Source organism: Leptodactylus fuscus, chromosome 1 (genome assembly GCF_031893055.1).
Source record: "Leptodactylus fuscus isolate aLepFus1 chromosome 1, aLepFus1.hap2, whole genome shotgun sequence".
Classification (NCBI taxonomy): Eukaryota; Metazoa; Chordata; class Amphibia; order Anura; family Leptodactylidae; genus Leptodactylus; species Leptodactylus fuscus.
The window spans coordinates 78647711-78667925 of NC_134265.1; the positions used below are offsets into that span (position 1 = coordinate 78647711).

General features: G+C 42.7%; 1 protein-coding gene across 1 annotated transcript in view; it reads left to right on the forward strand.

Moving 5' to 3' along the window:
* HSD17B4 (hydroxysteroid 17-beta dehydrogenase 4) overlaps nt 1–20215 on the forward strand; it is a 249032-nt gene that overhangs the window by 102547 nt on the left and 126270 nt on the right. Inside the window, exons 13-14 of the mRNA XM_075272298.1 lie at nt 4341–4577; nt 17508–17559. Coding sequence (XP_075128399.1) covers nt 4341–4577; nt 17508–17559 — 289 coding nt within the window. The remainder of the gene's footprint in view (nt 1–4340; nt 4578–17507; nt 17560–20215) is intronic.

Sequence of the window (20215 nt, forward strand, 5' to 3'; positions counted from 1 at the left end):
TTTTGCGTGGAGTCCCAGAGCGAGGGAGATTATCAGTGGTCTTATATGTCTTTCACTTTCTAATTATTGCTCCCACAGTTGATTTCTTCAATCCAAGCTGGTTGCCTATTGCAGATTCAGTCTTCCCAGCCTGGTGCAGGGCTACAATTTTGTTTCTGGTGTCCTTTGACAGCTCTTTGGTCTTCACCATAGTGGAGTTTGGAGTCTGACTGTTTGAGGGTGTGCACAGGTGTCTTTTTATAGTGATAACAAGTTTAAACAGGTGCCATTACTACAGGTAATGAGTGGAGGAAAGAGGAGACTCTTAAAGAAGAAGTTACAGGTCTGTGAGAGCCAGAAATCTTGATTGCTTGTAGGTGATCAAATACTTATTTTCCACCATAATTTGCAAATAAATTCTTACAAAATCAGACAATGTGATTTTCTGGATTTGTTTTCTCATTTTGTCTCTCATAGTTGAGGTCTACCTGTGATGTAAATTACAGACGCCTCTCATCTTTTTAAGTGGTGGAACTTGCACTATTGGTGACTGACTGACTAAATACTTTTTTGCCCCACTGCATATATATGAAGAGCTCAACGGAAAAATGGCCTAAGTCCACATTTTGTCATATTTCAAATTATTACCTAGAAAGCTTCTTTGTACCTCGTTCTATGCATTGGGTTTACAAGGTACCTAGGATTAATGACCTAAGTCCATATATTTCAATGCAGAAGAATTTACATTCAATGGAATAATGGCCTAAGTCCAATACAAACTTACTTCACTCTCGTTGGTCATTTTTTCATTGAAATCGTGACTTCCGGTCTGTTGTTTATATTAGTGTAAAAACTTTGTCTTATTGTTTAAAAGGCTCTAAATCGACTTTTGCACATATTTAGCGCCGAAAAGGGAGGCAGGTAATTATTCTTCTTCATCTTTTAATAATAGTAGTAATTAATTAATAATATTAAATAAATAATATTTATACATGAAGCTGCAATTTTTTTTAATAAATAATACAATTTATGATTAGGATTAACGGTGTTCATTAGCTGATTACATTGAATAGATATATTCCACAATAATGCCCGTTTGCTTTAGGCTAAAACTTTAAATTTCGTTTTTCTCACAATATTGATTTTTGGACTTAGGCCATTTTTCCGTTGAGCTCTTCATATATATACATTCTACTGCAGCAAATAATTCTTCTACAGAAAAATAGTGTCAGCTTATTTTTGACTTAGTGGCCAGTCAGAACTGCAGGATTTTTAGGAATTTGTTAAAATATAGAAAATAACATGAAAAATGTTTTTCACTGTTGTGGCTCCTATATCTGTTTTTGGCTCCTCATCAGTGACATTATCAGTTACTTAATATGATTGCTGCAGCTTATCACTGACCTCAGGGATCACATGGTTAGTTAAGGACCACATGGCTGTAAGGAGGCTGGCACTACAGCAATGAAGTCTGAGACTACCTCACTTATTTTCTCTCTGCCTGACTGCAGCATGGAGTAGTTGGTGACATGATCGCGACAATGAGCAAGAAAGAACAATATCTAGAACTTTTATGTGGCAATTGCTATACATAATGTTGTTTTTTTTTTTTTTTTTTTTTTTTAATTTATTTATTTTTTAATATCTTGGTTATCTCAAAACTGTGTCTCCTCTTTTGTTGCAGTGGCCCACAATAAACTGTGTTGTTTTTTTTTCTCATTCTATTGAAAATTTTGAAATCTAGAATTTAAAAATAAATTATTTTGTATTTAATAACATTCCCTCCTCCTACTTCCGAAAGCAGAAAGTAGATGAGCGTTATAAATAAAAAAATATTGCAAAATCTCTGTAGCACCTGTCTACCAGAAATACATGGATATTTCTAACTCCTAAGTAATTGCCTTGCAATAGATTCAATGCTGAGTGTCTATATAAATGAAATGCCTCCTACTTAAGTTGTATTACTTTTCAGGAAAGAAATGTTCCATCCTTTAAAATCTGTCACTGCGGACATCTGTTTCTAGTTTCTCTCATCCCGGTGATAAACTCCACCATCCCGCTGTCCTATTTCAGCTTAATGCTTGCTGCTTGTCTTCTTTGTTACACAGTACCCTCCTCTAATTTGTCTATGCCCATCCGCTGTGCTGCTGAACAACTTCATCACCTTTCATGGGCTTGTGCTCACATGCATGAATGGGTGTGGAGAATTTGGGATAACTGATAGGTCATTGAAGGGTATCCTGTTTATGAGGACACTGACAAGCTTTTATAGTAGGGGCATGCAAGGCATAGGCAGGCATCTATGCACTGTAATTTGGGATATGCAGTATACAGTTGTAATAATACAGTTGTAAAGTGTCACTCAATGGGGTATTGGTGTTTGGGAGTATTACATAATTTTGTCCCAAATAATAACTTTTCATATTGATAAGAATAAATCTACTGATGCATTTGATATTCCATATTTAGGTGTGAAGTTATTTTGTAACTCATAGTTGAGAGAAAATATATACAGTGTAACTTTAGGTAACCAGTTCTAAAGTAAAATGATTGTTACAAATGTAGCAAAGTTTAGCAATAGGGTTAGCAGGATAAAGGGAGTTTTTCAGAGTTAAAAATTGATGACCTGTCTTTAGGATAGTGATGGTCCAACACACAGGACCACCATATATTATCTGTCGCATTTGACTGAGCATTGCATCGTCTCCACTACATACCAAGCACAGTCTCGTACATGACATAGGAGCTGTGCTTGGTTTTGCGGCTTAGCTCTTTCAGTTGAATGGGATTGAACTGCAAGCAGGCCACATGACGAATCGGGTATTGATGACCTATCCTCAGTTTAAGCCAGTCATTTTTTTAGTCCTGTAAAACTCCTATAAATAGTTGCAGCCAGCCTTAACTTGACTGTTTCAATGCGTTGCCTTCTCTTTTATTGTGATATTAGGCTCCACCGTCTTATCTGATCGACGTTAAAGACTGCTACATCTGCAAATATTGTATTATGTACTTATTAATACTGTATAATTGCTTGTAGGAGGTTTTCCCTCCATAGCACGTTATACTTGCAGCTCAGTGGGGATTCAACTGCTCAAACCCCTGCTGATCAGAAGAACGGGGAATTGAGTCCCTTGTTCTAAATGGAGCAGGCATCGGGAACAACTCACACTGCTCCAGAGATAGCTGAGCACCGTACTTTATCTCTGGCACTCCCATTGAAATTAATGGAGCAGTGCACTTGCTCCTTGACCACTGTTCTATTCACAAAAGTCCCCTGTTCTGACCAGTGGGGGTCTGAGCAGTCTAACATATTTTGTTACATATTTGCTTTCATAGAAATTCAGTAAAAATTTTGAAACTTTACTGTAGCATTTCCCATTTTTTTCTGACTCAGGGGGAAAAAAAACCCCAAACAATTCCTCAGGGTGCCCCCACCAAATAATTTTTACTAAAAGACAGAAATGTCCTAACGACATGGATAACATGGCATGAAGGCATGTGGTCATCCTCCCAACCAGAGTGTTGCGGCCCCCTGGCAGGTTTTCCCCTATATGAAACTGATAGAGAATTTCTTCCTGCACCAGATCTGGTTTTGTTAGATGGAATCTGAGGGTCTTATTAGGACTTCTTTCTATATGGGGCATTGATGTCTCTTTTTGTGGTCTGTTGCTCTCTCGCACTGTCACAATCACAGGCTCCCCCCCCCCCCTGAATCTCTATGCTTCTGCCTCACCCTGGTCCTTTTCATTGGCATGAAGTAAGCTGAAATCTTTGTAACAGGTCTCCTCCTTTTTTTTTTTTAAATATAAACTCAACCTGTAAGAAGCGGCAGTTCTTCCTTCACTGATGATTTTGCTCCATTAACCTCAGCGCACTTCTTCTACCTCTACTTGAACCTCCAAACATTGTTTCTGAACATTGTCCATCATTGGATAGCTGCCCTGTCTGTCTACATTACCTGGCACTATTCTTTCTCATTTCTCACCACTGTGTCCAAAAGTATCTCTGCTTCTAATTTTTCCTTTACTAGATTAATGACATTTTATCAAAAGCAGTTGTTCCTTTTTGATAGAGTCTGCGGCAATGTCAAAGTGTGAAAACAGAGGAGTATGAGTTGGAGTTAGTGGTTTGGCTTACTGACTCCCGAGCTATGACTACAACATAGAGTTAAAGGGGTTTTCCTATTACTAAGGAATATACAATATCCTGCCTACAGCGATGCAGTGTCGGTCCCAAAGATGTGAATGGATTAGTGGTCATGCATGAATAATACCATCAGAAATCCCCTTTAAGTCTCAAATCTTATTTGTTTTTGATTAGGAAAGCCATTACTAATGTAGTTCTGCTCTTGTCTCTTGTAGGCTCAGGCTATTGGAAAGAAGCTACCTCCAACTGTGTACCAATACAACCATATACAACCTATTCTATATGCTCTTGGGGTAGGCATGTCCACCAAAGATCCAGATCACCTGAAGTTCCTTTTTGAAGCAAGTCAAGACTTCAGCTGTTTGCCAACATTTGGAGTCATTCTCTCTCAGGCTGCCTTCATGGGTGGAGGACTTGCTTCTGTTCCGGGCCTTAACATTGATTTTACTCGAGTAAGTAATATCTGTAATATAAGTGTTGCTGTATACAGTACTTGATACGACCTATTCACAAGTATGTAAACATTTGAGTGGTTATACCTGAATACAGAAGGAAGATGTGTGCCCAACTATGTCTCATGTTTGACCATTGTTCTAGTCTCTCATTCAGTGGTCTGTAAAGTGTAAAGAAAAGGCAAAAGTTCTCTTTTTTATGTACTGTAAGCTGAATAAATTGTCATTTTTAGTGGGTTATAGCTTCAGGCTTTGACTTTTCCCAAAAATCTTTATATCAAGTTGTTCAGCTCCTTCTGCTGTACACTATCTTGGCTGCAGATTATACTGCATTTTCATGCAGAAAGGTTCATTCTGGCATTACGTGGGAAAGTAATTCTTGAAAGCTACTTCAGCTCCCAACTGGCATGGGTTTCAGCTTCCAGCACACTGACCTCGCAAGATACGCCAGAACAATATAGAGCTCCATGCCTATTAATAATTTTAGTGCATCCTATGCCATCCTATGTACTTTGGCATCTTCAACATTCCCATTAATGGAGCACTGTGTGGTGCCCAACTGCTACTCCATTCAGAACAGGGAAAAAAAGTTTTCCTCATCAGGGGAGATCTGAGCGGTGGAAAAACCCTTTTAGGCTGGAGCCCCACATTGCGGAAACACGTTTTTTTGTTGTTGCGGTTTTTTGAGCCAAAGCCAGGAGTGGATTCAGCAGAAGGGAGAAATAATAAGAGCTTCCTATATATATCTCATTCCTTATGTAGCCATTTTTGGCTTTGGCTCAAAAAAATACAACAAAATCTGCAATAAAAAAAAGCTGCGTTTCCGCGATGTAGAGCCCTAGCCTTAAGGGGAACCTTTTACCACCTTCACCAATTCCAGTTCTTATCTGTTAATTGGCACCACTTCACTGACTCTAGCACTCATTGGTGCCTGATATACTACTTAGACCTGGTACTGTCAAATGGGCGTTGTCAGGAAGGAGCAGGCGAGGGTCTCGATTCAGAGCTCTAGTAGGATGTGGACAGTGTCAGAGGTCAGAATCACACCCTTTGCCTGATCATGCCTAGCACCAATATTCTGACTACAGAATCTAAATGAGGCTCCAACACACAGCAGGATTGCTCAGGAATATCGGGGACTAGAGAAAAAATTCCAGCTATCAGTGGAGAAGCCAATTAAATGATGCAAGGAGCTGGTAAAGGTGGAAGTGGTGACAGATTATCTTTAATAACTCTGCCTTATTCTCCTTTCACCAGCAATGGGGTTCAGCAGATATATTTTCTGGATGATTTTCAGGGATTAAAACGAAAATTTCGAAATCACTTACTGTCCTGCAGTCTTTCTGATGACAACATTGTTACTTAATGCTTTCCTGCTTTCCTTTTTTGTCCCTTGGCCTGTGAAATAGGCCAAACTGTATTTTTTACACATAAATATAGAAGTATGAATAATATTTCATGTAGATTACAATATGCTTTGTAGTCCTATTTCAATTCATCAAGTTTTCACACTAATAATTCAATATAAATACAACTTTTTTTTTTATAGGAATTTCCCAGTTAATATCTTGCTTGCTGTTTGTTGACCTACTATTACAGGCTACTGTATATGGAAACTCCCATGTCCTAGACTTTACATGTTAATTTTAACAAATTTATTATTTCTGCAACTAAGTAATGTTTTTTGTTTTTTTTCCTGTAACAAAGTCTCTGTATAGCAGAAGTCGCAATATAATATCTATGGTAATCAGGGATGGTGTATTTATGGCCTCTGTTTTTTTTGTATATCTGGCAAATATTCCTTTATTAAGTCTCCATCAGGATATTTTTTTTAAATAAATCCTAAATTGCACACAAATCTTTACTACTATGTGCTGAATTTAGCAACTCCCAGGGCAAGAATATGTATGTGCTTGGAACAGATTAGATCCTGGGTATCAGTTTATTTCTTGACATTCAGTCCTGTTTCTTTACTGTAGACACTTAGCAGTAGACTCTTCAATTGTCTGCACTGCAGCATTCAGTGATGGAGGGAAGAAACCTAGGGAATAGAGATGAGCGAACACTAAAATGTTCGAGGTTCGAAATTCGAATCGAACAGCCGCTCACTGTTCGTGTGTTCGAACGGGTTTCGAACCCCATTATAGTCTATGGGGAACATATACTCGTTAAGGGGGAAACCCAAATCCGTGTCTGGAGGGTCACCAAGTCCACTATGACACCACAGGAAATGATGCCAACACCTCTGGAATGACACTGGGACAGCAGGGGAAGCATGTCTGGGGGCATCTAACACACCAAAGACCCTCTATTACCCCAACATCACAGCCTAACAACTACACACTTTACACACTCAATACCACCTCTCTGACAGTAGGAAAACACCTTGAAACATGTGTATTTGGCACTTGCAGTGAGGAGGGCTTGTCACCAGCAGTGAATTTGGCCCTTGTAGTAAGTTGAGGTTGGCACCAACATTTGTTTTGAAAATCAGGGTGGATTGAGCCTCTAACCAGCAGAGTTTGGGCAAATTCATGGTGGAGGGAGCCTCTAAAAACCCCAGTTTGGACCAATTCATGGTGGAGGGAGCCTCTAAAAACCCCAGTTTGGACCAATTCATGGTGGAGTGAGCCTCTAAAAAACCCAGTTTGGACCAATTCATGGTGGAGGGAGCCTCTAACCAGCCCAGTTTGGACCAATTCATGGTGGAGGGAGCCTCTAAAAACCCCAGTTTGGACCAATTCATGGTGGAGGGAGCCTCTAAACAGCCCAGTTTGGACCAATTCATGGTGGAGGGAGCCTCTAAAAACCCCAATTTGGACCAATTCATGGTGGAGGGAGCCTCTAACCAGCCCAGTTTGGACCAATTCATGGTGGAGGGAGCCTCTAACCAGCCCAGTTTGGGCAAATTCATGGTGGAGGGAGCCTCTAAAAACCCCAATTTGAACCAATTCATGGTGGAGGGAGCCTCTAAACAGCCCAGTTTGGGCAAATTCATGGTGGAGGGAGCCTCTAAAAACCCCAGTTTGGACCAATTCATGGTGGAGGGAGCCTCTAAAAAACCCAGTTTGGACCAATTCATGGTGGAGGGAGCCTCTAACCAGCCCAGTTTGGACCAATTCATGGTGGAGGGAGCCTCTAAAAACCCCAGTTTGGACCAATTCATGGTGGAGGGAGCCTCTAAAAACCCCAATTTGGACCAATTCATGGTGGAGGGAGCCTCTAACCAGCCCAGTTTGGACCAATTCATGGTGGAGGGAGCCTCTAACCAGCCCAGTTTGGGCAAATTCATGGTGGAGGGAGCCTCTAAAAACCCCAATTTGGACCAATTCATGGTGGAGGGAGCCTCTAAACAGCCCAGTTTGGGCAAATTCATGGTGGAGGGAGCCTCTAACCAGCCCAGTTTGGACCAATTCATGGTGGAGGGAGCCGCTAAACAGCCCAGTTTGGGCAAATTCATGGTGAAGGGAGCCTCTAAACAGCCCAGTTTGGACCAATTCATGGTGGAGGGAGCCTCTAAAAACCCCAGTTTGGACCAATTCATGGTGGAGGGAGCCTCTAAAAAACCCAGTTTGGACCAATTCATGGTGGAGGGAGCCTCTAACCAGCCCAGTTTGGACCAATTCATGGTGGAGGGAGCCTCTAAACAGCCCAGTTTGGGCAAATTCATGGTGGAGGGAGCCTCTAACCAGCCCAGTTTGGACCAATTCATGGTGGAGGGAGCCTCTAAAAACCCCAGTTTGGACCAATTCATGGTGGAGGGAGCCTCTAAAAACCCCAGTTTGGACCAATTCATGGTGGAGGGAGCCTCTAAAAACCCCAGTTTGGACCAATTCATGCTGGAGGGAGCCTCTAAACAGCCCAGTTTGGGCAAATTCATGGTGGAGGGAGCCTCTAAAAACCCCAGTTTGGACCAATTCATGGTGGAGGGAGCCTCTAACCAGCCCAGTTTGGGCAAATTCATGGTGGAGCGAGCCTCTAACCAGCAGAGTTGTGGGAAAGCAGGGTGGAGGGAGCCTCTAACCAGCAGAGTTGGTGGAAATCAGGGTGGAGGGAGCCTCTAACCAGCAGAGTTGGGGGAAATCATGTTGGAGGGAGCCTAGTATTAGCAGAATTGTGCAACGCTTATGGTGGATGAGTATGAGGATGCGGAGGAATTGGAGAGGTTGAGTACAGACATGGAGTTTCATGTTGGGGTGCTTTACACAGGTGGGCACAAAAATGAAGGCTCTATCCAGTGGTGGTTCATTTTTATCAAAGTGAGCCGGTCGGCACTCTCAGCTGACAGACGGGTGCGCTTGTCAGTGATGATGCCACCGGCTGCACTGAACACCCTCTCAGATAGGACGCTGGCGGCAGGACAGGACAGCACCTCCAAGGCATATAGGGCAAGTTCAAGCCACAGGTCCAACTTCGACACCCAATACGTGTAGGGCGCAGAGGGGTCGGAGAGGACAGGGCTGTGGTCGGAAAGGTATTCCCGCAACATGCGCCTATACTTCTCACGCCTGGTGACACTAGGACCCTCTGTGGCGGCACTTTGGCGAGGGGGTGCCATCAAGGTGTCCCAGACCTTAGACAGTGTGCCCCTCGTTTGTGTGGACCGGTGAGAACTTGGTCGCCTACTGGAGGAACTGTCCTCCCTGCCGCCAACGTCACATGCTGGAAACATCTCCATCATATTCTGCACCAATTGCCTGTGGCAAGCATTGATGCGATTGGCCCTCCCCTCTACCAGAATAAAAGACGAGATGTTGTTTTTATACCGGGGGTCAAGGATAGCAAAGATCCAGTACTGGTTGTCCTCCATGATTTTGACAATACGCTTGTCGGTTGTAAAGCACCCCAACATGAACTCAGCCATGTCTGCCACAGTGTTAGTTGGCATGACTCCTCTGGCCCCACCGGAAAGTTCAATCTCCATTTCCTCCTCATCCTCCATGTCTACCCATCCGCACTGCAACAATGGGACGATTCGAAGTTGCCCGGAAGCCTCCTGTATCACCATCACATCATCGGACAACTCTTCTTCCTCCTCCTCCTCCTCCTCCTCCATTAAACGCGATGAAGCGGACAGATGTGTGGACCTACTCTCCAGCTGTGACGGATCGGATGCTATCCCTGACTCCTCTGTGTGATCTGAGTTATCCCTGATGTCAATCAGGGATTCTCTCAGAACACACAAGAGCGGGATTGTCACATCATCCATGGCCACTCATGGATGAGAAACTGAGGCAGCTGACTTTGTGGCACCCTAGGGTTTTGTAGCTGGTATTCCATCAAAGGTCTCTGCTGCTCAACCACTCTATTCAACATCTGAAACGTTGAGTTCCAGCGTGTGGGGACGTCGCACAAAAGCCGGTGTTGTGGCACATGCAGGCGTTGCTGGAGAGATTTTAAGCTAGCAGCGGCTACTGTCGACTTGCGAAAGTGGGCGCACATGCGCCGCACTTTCACCAGTAGCTCTGGAACATTGGGGTAGCTCTTTAGGAAACGTTGCAGCACTAGGTTGAAGACGTGGGCCAGGCATGGAACATGGAGTCCGGCAAGCTCCAGAGCTGCTACCAGGTTCCGGCCGTTATCACAAACGACCATGCCTGGGCCCAGGTGCAGCGGCTCAAACCATATTGCCGTCTCATCGAGGAGGGCATCCCTCACCTCGGAGGCAGTGTGCTGTCTGTCCCCCAAGCTGATCAGCTTCAGCACAGCCTGCTGACGTCTACCAACGCCAGTGCTGCAACGTTTCCAACTCGTAGCTGGGGTCAATCTAACAGCGGAGGAGGAGGCGGTGGCGGAGGAGGAGGCGGTGGCGGAGGAGGAGGCGGTAGAGGAGGAGGAGGAGGGGGGTGTTCTTCTCGTGTCCCTGCCAGGAATGTTAGGCGGGGAGACGAGGTACACCGGGCCAGTTTGGGAAGCAGTCCCAGCCTCAACTACATTCACCCAGTGTGCCGTCAGTGAAATGTAGCGTCCCTGTCCGCATGCACTTGTCCACGCGTCGGTGGTCAAGTGGACCTTTGTGCAAAGCGCGGAACTAAGGGCCCGCCTGATGTTGAGTGACACGTGCTGGTGCAAGGCGGGGACGGCACACCGGGAGAAGTAGTGACGGCTAGGGACGGCATAGCGAGGTGCCGCAGTTGCCATCAGGTCCAGGAAGGCGGGAGTTTCAACAAGCCGGAACGCCAACATCTCCTGGGCCAGCAGTTTAGCGATGTTGGCGTTCAAGGCTTGCGCGTGTGGGTGGTTAGCAGTGTATTTCTGCCGCCGCTCCAATGTCTGAGAGATGGTGGGTTGTTGTAAAGAAGCGCCTGATGGTGCCTTTGATGGTGCAGGAGAAGGAGATAAGACAGGAACAGGGGAGGATGAGGGAGAAGTCAACAAAGTGGCGGAGGCAGATGAAGTGGTGTCCTGGCTCGTCCTCTGGAGTGCATCGCCAGCACAGTCAGCAGTGGCAGTGGCAGAGGCAGAGGCAGTGGCAGAGGCAGTGGCGTGAACGGCAGGCGGCCTTTGTCCTGCTGTTGCTGCCTGCCACTGATTCCAGTGCTTGGATTCCAAATGACGGCGCATTGAAGTGGTGGACAGGTTGCTCTTCTCAGAGCCCCTAATCAATTTCGAGAGGCAAATTGTGCAGACAACACTATATCTGTCCTCGGCGCATTCCTTGAAAAAACTCCACACCTTCGAGAAACGTGCCCTCGAGGTGGGAGTTTTTCGGGGCTGGGTACGAACTGGAACATCTTGGGAGATTCCGGGTGTGGCCTGGCTTCGCCTAAGCTGCTGACCTCTGCCTCTGCCTCTAGCTACCCTTTTTGGTGCTGCACTTGCCTCAACATCCACACTACTTTCCCCGCTTGACATCCCCCCTGTCCAGGTCGGGTCAGTGTCCTCATCATCCACCACTTCCTCTTCCAACTCCTGTCTCATCTCCTCCTCCCGCACAATGCGCCGGTCAACTGGATGCCCTGACGGCAACTGCGTCACATCATCGTCGATGAGGGTGGGTTGCTGGTCATCCACCACCAAATCGAACGGAGATGGAGGAGACTCTAGTGTTTGAGCATCTGGACACAGATGCTCCTCTGTTAGGTTCGTGGAATCGTGACGTGGAGAGGCAGGTTGAGGGACAATGAAAGGAGCGGAGAACAGCTCTGGGGAGCAGGGACAGTTGGGGTTATTGTTCTGTGAAGCTTGGGAATTTTGGGAGGAAGGAGGACAAGACTGTTGGGTAATAGGAGGAGAGGAGGCAGAGTCTGACTGGCTGCTGGACAATGTGCTGTAAGCGTTCTCTGACAGCCATTGCAAGACCTGTTCCTGGTTCTCGGGCCTACTAAGGTTTGTACCCTGCAGTTTAGTTAATGTGGCAAGCAACCCTGGCACTGTGGAGTGGCGCAATGCTTGCTGCCCCACAGGAGTAGGCACGGGACGCCCTGTGGCTTCACTGCTACCTTGCTCCCCAGAACCATTCCCCCGACCTCGCCCACGGCCTCGTCCACGTCCCTTTCCGGGAGCCTTGCGCATTTTGAATTCCCAGTTAGAAATTGGCACTATATACCAGTAGCAAAAATTGTGGGTGCACGTAACCCCAATATATTCTTTGAATTCCCAGTCAGACAATGGCACTATATACCAGTAGCAAGAAATGAGGGTATTTATAACCCCAATATATTCTTTGAATTACCAGTCAGAAACTGGCACTATATGGCAGTAGCAAGAAATGAGGGTATTTATAACCCCAATATATTCTTTGAATTCCCAGTCAGACAATGGCACTGTATACCAGTAGTAAAAATTGTGGGTGCACGTAACCCCAATATATTCTTTGAATTACCTGTCAGAAACTGGCACTATATGGCAGTAGCAAGAAATGAGGGTATTTGTAACCCCAATATATTTTTTGAATTCCCAGTCAGAAACTGGCACTGTATACCAGTAGTAAAAATTGTGGGTGCACGTAACCCCAATATATTCTTTGAATTCCCAGTCAGACAATGGCACTATATACCAGTAGCAAGAAAAGAGGGTATTTATAACCCCAATATATTCTTTGAATTCCCAGTCAGAAACTGGCACTATATGGCAGTAGCAAGAAATGAGGGTATTTATAACCCCAATATATTCTTTGAATTCCCAGTCAGACAATGGCACTGTATACCAGTAGTAAAAATTGTGGGTGCACGTAACCCCAATATATTCTTTGAATTACCAGTCAGAAACTGGCACTATATGGCAGTAGCAAGAAATGATGGTATTTGTAACCCCAATATATTCTTTGAATTACCAGTCAGAAACTGGCACTATATGGCAGTAGCAAGAAATGAGGGTATTTGTAACCCCAATATATTCTTTGAATTCCCAGTCAGAAACTGGCACTGTATACCAGTAGTAAAAATTGTGGGTGCACGTAACCCCAATATATTCTTTGAATTCCCAGTCAGACAATGGCACTATATACCAGTAGCAAGAAATGAGGGTATTTATAACCCCAATATATTCTTTGAATTACCAGTCAGAAACTGGCACTATATGGCAGTAGCAAGAAATGAGGGTATTTGTAACCCCAATATATTCTTTGAATTCCCAGTCAGAAACTGGCACTGTATACCAGTAGTAAAAATTGTGGGTGCACGTAACCCCAATATATTCTTTGAATTACCAGTCAGAAACTGGCACTATATGGCAGTAGCAAGAAATGAGGGTATTTGTAACCCCAATATATTCTTTGAATTCCCAATCAGAAACTGGCACTGTATACCAGTAGTAAAAATTGTGGGTGCACGTAACCCCAATATATTCTTTGAATTCCCAGTCAGACAATGGCACTATATACCAGTAGCAAGAAATGAGGGTATTTATAACCCCAATATATTCTTCGAATTCCCAGTCAGACAATGGCACTGTATACCAGTAGTAAAAATTGTGGGTGCACGTAACCCCAATATATTCTTTGAATTCCCAGTCAGAAACTGGCACTATATGGCAGTAGCAAGAAATGAGGGTATTTATAACCCCAATATATTCTTTGAATTCCCAGTCAGACAATGGCACTGTATACCAGTAGTAAAAATTGTGGGTGCACGTAACCCCAATATATTCTTTGAATTACCAGTCAGAAACTGGCACTATATGGCAGTAGCAAGAAATGAGGGTATTTGTAACCCCAATATATTCTTTGAATTCCCAGTCAGAAACTGGCACTGTATACCAGTAGTAAAAATTGTGGGTGCACGTAACCCCAATATATTCTTTGAATTCCCAGTCAGACAATGGCACTATATACCAGTAGCAAGAAATGAGGGTATTTATAACCCCAATATATTCTTTGAATTCCCAGTCAGAAACTGGCACTATATACCAGTAGCAAGAAATGAGGGTATTTATAACCCCAATATATTCTTTGAATTCCCAGTCAGAAACTGGCACTATATGGCAGTAGCAAGAAATGAGGGTATTTATAACCCCAATATATTCTTTGAATTCCCAGTCAGACAGTGGCACTGTATACCAGTAGTAAAAATTGTGGGTGCACGTAACCCCAATGTATTCTTTGAATTACCAGTCAGAAACTGGCACTATATGGCAGTAGCAAGAAATGAGGGTATTTGTAACCCCAATATATTCTTTGAATTCCCAGTCAGAAACTGGCACTGTATACCAGTAGTAAAAATTGTGGGTGCACGTAACCCCAATATATTCTTTGAATTCCCAGTCAGACAATGGCACTATATACCAGTAGCAAGAAATGAGGGTATTTATAACCCCAATATATTCTTTGAATTACCAGTCAGAAACTGGCACTATATGGCAGTAGCAAGAAATGAGGGTATTTGTAACCCCAATATATTCTTTGAATTCCCAGTCAGAAACTGGCACTGTATACCAGTAGTAAAAATTGTGGGTGCACGTAACCCCAATATATTCTTTGAATTACCAGTCAGAAACTGGCACTATATGGCAGTAGCAAGAAATGAGGGTATTTGTAACCCCAATATATTCTTTGAATTCCCAGTCAGAAACTGGCACTGTATACCAGTAGTAAAAATTGTGGGTGCACGTAACCCCAATATATTCTTTGAATTCCCAGTCAGACAATGGCACTATATACCAGTAGCAAGAAATGAGGGTATTTATAACCCCAATATATTCTTTGAATTACCAGTCAGAAACTGGCACTATATGGCAGTAGCAAGAAATGAGGGTATTTGTAACCCCAATATATTCTTTGAATTCCCAGTCAGAAACTGGCACTGTATACCAGTAGTAAAAATTGTGGGTGCACGTAACCCCAATATATTCTTTGAATTACCAGTCAGAAACTGGCACTATATGGCAGTAGCAAGAAATGAGGGTATTTGTAACCCCAATATATTCTTTGAATTCCCAGTCAGAAACTGGCACTGTATACCAGTAGTAAAAATTGTGGGTGCACGTAACCCCAATATATTCTTTGAATTCCCAGTCAGAAACTGGCACTATATGGCAGTAGCAAGAAATGAGGGTATTTATAACCCCAATATATTCTTTGAATTCCCAGTCAGACAATGGCACTGTATACCAGTAGTAAAAATTGTGGGTGCACGTAACCCCAATATATTCTTTGAATTCCCAGTCAGAAACTGGCACTATATGGCAGTAGCAAGAAATGAGGGTATTTATAACCCCAATATATTCTTTGAATTCCCAGTCAGACAATGGCACTGTATACCAGTAGTAAAAATTGTGGGTGCACGTAACCCCAATATATTCTTTGAATTCCCAGTCAGAAACTGGCACTATATGGCAGTAGCAAGAAATGAGGGTATTTATAACCCCAATATATTCTTTGAATTCCCAGTCAGAAACTGGCACTGTATACCAGTAGTAAAAATTGTGGGTGCACGTAACCCCAATATATTCTTTGAATTACCAGTCAGAAACTGGCACTATATGGCAGTAGCAAGAAATGAGGGTATTTGTAACCCCAATATATTCTTTGAATTCCCAGTCAGAAACTGGCACTGTATACCAGTAGTAAAAATTGTGGGTGCACGTAACCCCAATATATTCTTTGAATTCCCAGTCAGACAATGGCACTGTATACCAGTAGTAAAAATTGTGGGTGCACGTAACCCCAATATATTCTTTGAATTACCAGTCAGAAACTGGCACTATATGGCAGTAGCAAGAAATGAGGGTATTTGTAACCCCAATATATTCTTTGAATTCCCAGTCAGAAACTGGCACTGTATACCAGTAGTAAAAATTGTGGGTGCACGTAACCCCAATATATTCTTTGAATTCCCAGTCAGACAATGGCACTATATACCAGTAGCAAGAAATGAGGGTATTTATAACCCCAATATATTCTTTGAATTACCAGTCAGAAACTGGCACTATATGGCAGTAGCAAGAAATGAGGGTATTTATAACCCCAATATATTCTTTGAATTCCCAGTCAGAAACTGGCACTGTATACCAGTAGTAAAAATTGTGGGTGCATGTAACCCCAATATATTCTTTGAATTACCAGTCAGAAACTGGCACTATATGGCAGTAGCAAGAAATGAGGGTATTTGTAACCCCAATATATTCTTTGAATTCCCAGTCAGAAACTGGCACTGTATACCAGTAGTAAAAATTGTGGGTGCACGTAACCCCAATATATTCTTTGAATTCCCAGTCAGACAATGGCACTGTATACCAGTAGTAAAAATTGTGGGTGCACGTAACCCCAATATATTCTTTGAATTACCAGTCAGAAACTGGCACTATATGGCAGTAGCAAGAAATGAGGGTATTTGTAACCCCAATATATTCTTTGAATTCCCAGTCAGAAACTGGCACTGTATACCAGTAGTAAAAATTGTGGGTGCACGTAACCCCAATATATTCTTTGAATTCCCAGTCAGACAATGGCACTATATGGCAGTAGCAAAAATAGTGGGTGTATATAGCCCCAATTCTATTGCTAGGGGACTTGCAGGGTATTTCTGGGGTGAAGGTGGGGGGGCACACCGTTGGAACGGGTATCGGGGGTATATATCGGGTATACGGGAATACACTGACAGTGTATTCCATTCAGGATCCTGGGAAAGCTGGGTTGCGGCGATTGAGCCCGTCAGTGCCACGTTACACTGACAAGCTTCTCCCTGGAATTTAGCTCTTATAAGAGCTGTTGGTTGTCTTCTCCTTCCTATCCTAGCCTGTCCCTGCCTACCCAGAATCTAAGCCCTAGCTAGCTGGACGGAAACCTCCGTCCTCGGTGAATTGCAAGCTCAGAATGACGCGAACCTGGGCGGCGCTGTTCTTTTAAATTAGAGGTCACATGTTTTCGGCAGCCAATGGGTTTTGCCTACTTTTCTCAACGTCACCGGTGTCGTAGTTCCTGTCCCACCTACCCTGCGCTGTTATTGGAGCAAAAAAGGCGCCAGGGAAGGTGGGAGGGGAATCGAGTAATGGCGCACTTTACCACGCGGTGTTCGATTCGATTCGAACATGCCGAACAGCCTAATATCCGATCGAACATGAGTTCGATAGAACACTGTTCGCTCATCTCTACTAGGGAAGGGCTGACAGCACAGAGTACAGAGGGAAGGGAATTGAAGCTCTACCAAGGGGCCAGGGAGCTCGCGGTTTAAGTACACGGCAGATGAGCAGTTGAGCTAGTCTTACAAAAAAAAGTCTAAAGTGTATCCTCCCAATGGAACAATAGTAGAAAAGTTACAAAGATGCGTTCTTCAGGCCAAATTTAGCTTGACCTTTTATATAAAGACTAAGAGCCTTTTGAGAAGAGCGTTATACATATTATATCTTTGTTTACGGGGACGGCAAGACATTTAAGGTTGTTTTATGCTCATGAAGTAATAAATATAAACCTAGAATGATCCTTTCTCTCTCTTAATAAAGGTCTCCCAAACCTGATCATGAAGTCACTTTTCTATTCTGCTTTATATCTAGGTGCTGCATGGGGAGCAGTATCTAGAACTGTATAAGCCTATTCCAACATCAGGTAAGAGTCTATTTATGTAAAAGATGCTCCATTTATATCCATTCAGCATGGTAACTGAATATAAATATAGAAATATGATATTGTGTGATGGGTTGTATAATGCATGCAGTTAAAGGGACTGGATGAGAGTGCCGAGACCTCCATCAATCTATAGAACAATGGGACCTCTTTTAGGAGAGGATAGTTTGGTATTTAACCTGAACTGCATTTGTACCTATAAATTTGTAGTGCTGTCAATTATAAAACTGTATATTACATTTGTTAGATTTTGGAGCTGGCCACGACCTTCTGTTCTCCAATGGTTTGATTTGGATTAGTTGTCTGAATTTACAATATAGTTTTGTTTTTTGTATATATTATTTATGATACATTGTATTTATTTCTTATTTATTGGTGGGGTCACATTTGTAAACCTTTCTATGGAGGGAAAACCCACCTAACAGGTTTCCTTTAAAGACCCCATGTGTATTGGATATTAATGATCTATCCACAAGATAGCTCTGTATCCATTCGGTGGAGGTCTGACACCTGCAAAGATCAGCTGATTTGGTTGCAAGAAGTTGTATAAAGAGTTAAAGCTATTATTTCCCGTCACTGATGGAAGTCAATGAATTATTCAACTTTTTACAATTTTGTTGATATATGATGATGATACAGTATATGAGGATGATATATCTGTGTGTGACAAATGACTGCTTGGGATATGGATTCATAAATATGAGCTTTTGGATAGATTTATTACGGTGTTATAGGATTAATAAAATGAGGCATCTTGTTATCAATCATTTATTTAATTTTTTTTTAGTTAATAGAGAAAATGTGTACGTACTTGATACAGTATATGAGAAGAATGAATAGTTATTGACAGATTGCCAAATTAGTATCCCTGCGCTATGCTGAGGACGGAAACAGCGCTGTCCATAGCTGGGAATCTGTTCCTTTTGGAATAGAAATACTAATTTGGCAATAAACCCCGCATCATGCCAGTAGGCTTATTAACTGAGTCATGCATGATGTTAAGGGGGCTGCCCTCTAGAGGGCAGCATACAGAGGCACTGTTCTCCTAATTACATCCTGGAGAATAGATTTGCATATTTTTTTACCTAGTTATTGACAGCAATTTTTAGATCAACGTTATTTGGTTGATAGGAGAGGAAACTATGATGTTTGTATGCTTCAGATTGTCTTGTGACATGCATGCTCTTTAGGACTTAGGATATAGTAGTATATAGAAGAAGAGAAGTGCATGCTCACGGAGCCCACCATAAAGAGGACTCACCTGATGTCATAGGAGTTTATATAAGCCTCAGAAATGACAATAGTTTGCCTTGGGGCCTTAATTCCCGTTATCAGTGCAGACCCTGATCGTGGGCATTAACGTGAGGTCTTTGCTGTATAAGCAGGAGCTGAGCGGCTGCCATATTTAAATACCCAACTTCCTCTGTACTATTACGGCAAGTGTCGAGGAGGGGTTAAATAATTACTACGGAGTTAAATTCCATTTTGTATATATGATGCTAGGTTCATTGTAGCCTTCAGATTTTTCCTGAGGGTGCGCCCGCTGCCTGCGGAATTTATTTCCCTCATCCTCACAACTGGAACTTTTTCCAGTGGAGCTGGGAGAATGGAGTAATTTTTTTTTTTTTTTTTCTTGCCGATCATTTATCCGTTTTACAGACTTTTTCCATCTGGTTTAGTTTTTTACTCTTTAGACCTCCTAATTAAATGTGTGATCTATCATTATGGATCTACATGGAAGTCCATTTTCTCGGCTTGAAATAACATACTTCAGAAAAACAGCTAGGTAATACAATATTACAGTATATACCCATGAGACAAAAAATTTTGTCACTCAGCAATTGCTGAGTTTACATAGCAGTGTGTATATCACATATCACATTTTATATTTTGCTTTTATTTTTAAATACAGGTTAACGTCTATTATTTTTGGAGACCTATTGATCTCTAGCTTGTCTCACTTCAAATCTATTAGCTGTTAAATAGTATTGGCCAAACTATGACAACAAGTGTTAAAATTTGTTGTCCTCAGTTGCCTTTGATATTTGAAGGCTTTTAAGGTCTAATGTTCCTTTATTTTTGATGTGGTGTCCTTGACTATTCTTATCATGATTGTATCTTGGCGTCTGCTGCAGCGGTGCCACATGCAATATGGATGTTGTTCGCTATTGAGTCGGGTGTATCGTAGCAGAACTAGTTTTTATTTTCGAAATGAAACGATGATATAGTGACTGCTCGGTCTGTATAGTTCATGGCTAGATCATTGGCTTCTGAATTTGGATTTTTGTTCAATGTCCGTCTCTGATGAGACTGCTAAAATGCTGGTTCTGATTCTAGACCCTGTGATTAGAACCAGTATCTGACAACTAAGTTGACCTGTCCTCGGCCGTGTTCACTGGTATTACTTGTACTATGGTGGCTGGTTTAGGAGAAGGTGCTGGTTATAGCGAATGGAAGAACTAATGTCAGCAGTCCAAATATTATCAGAACAGCCCCACAAACCAGATTGTAAAATCGGTGGGCATTATACAAATCTTGCCAAAAGGAGGTATTCCTGGGTTGTGCTAAAATGTTCATAACTTTGGCTCTTTCATAGTTATGGTTGTATGAGCTTCTTTCTACCTCACTGAGAAAGTAA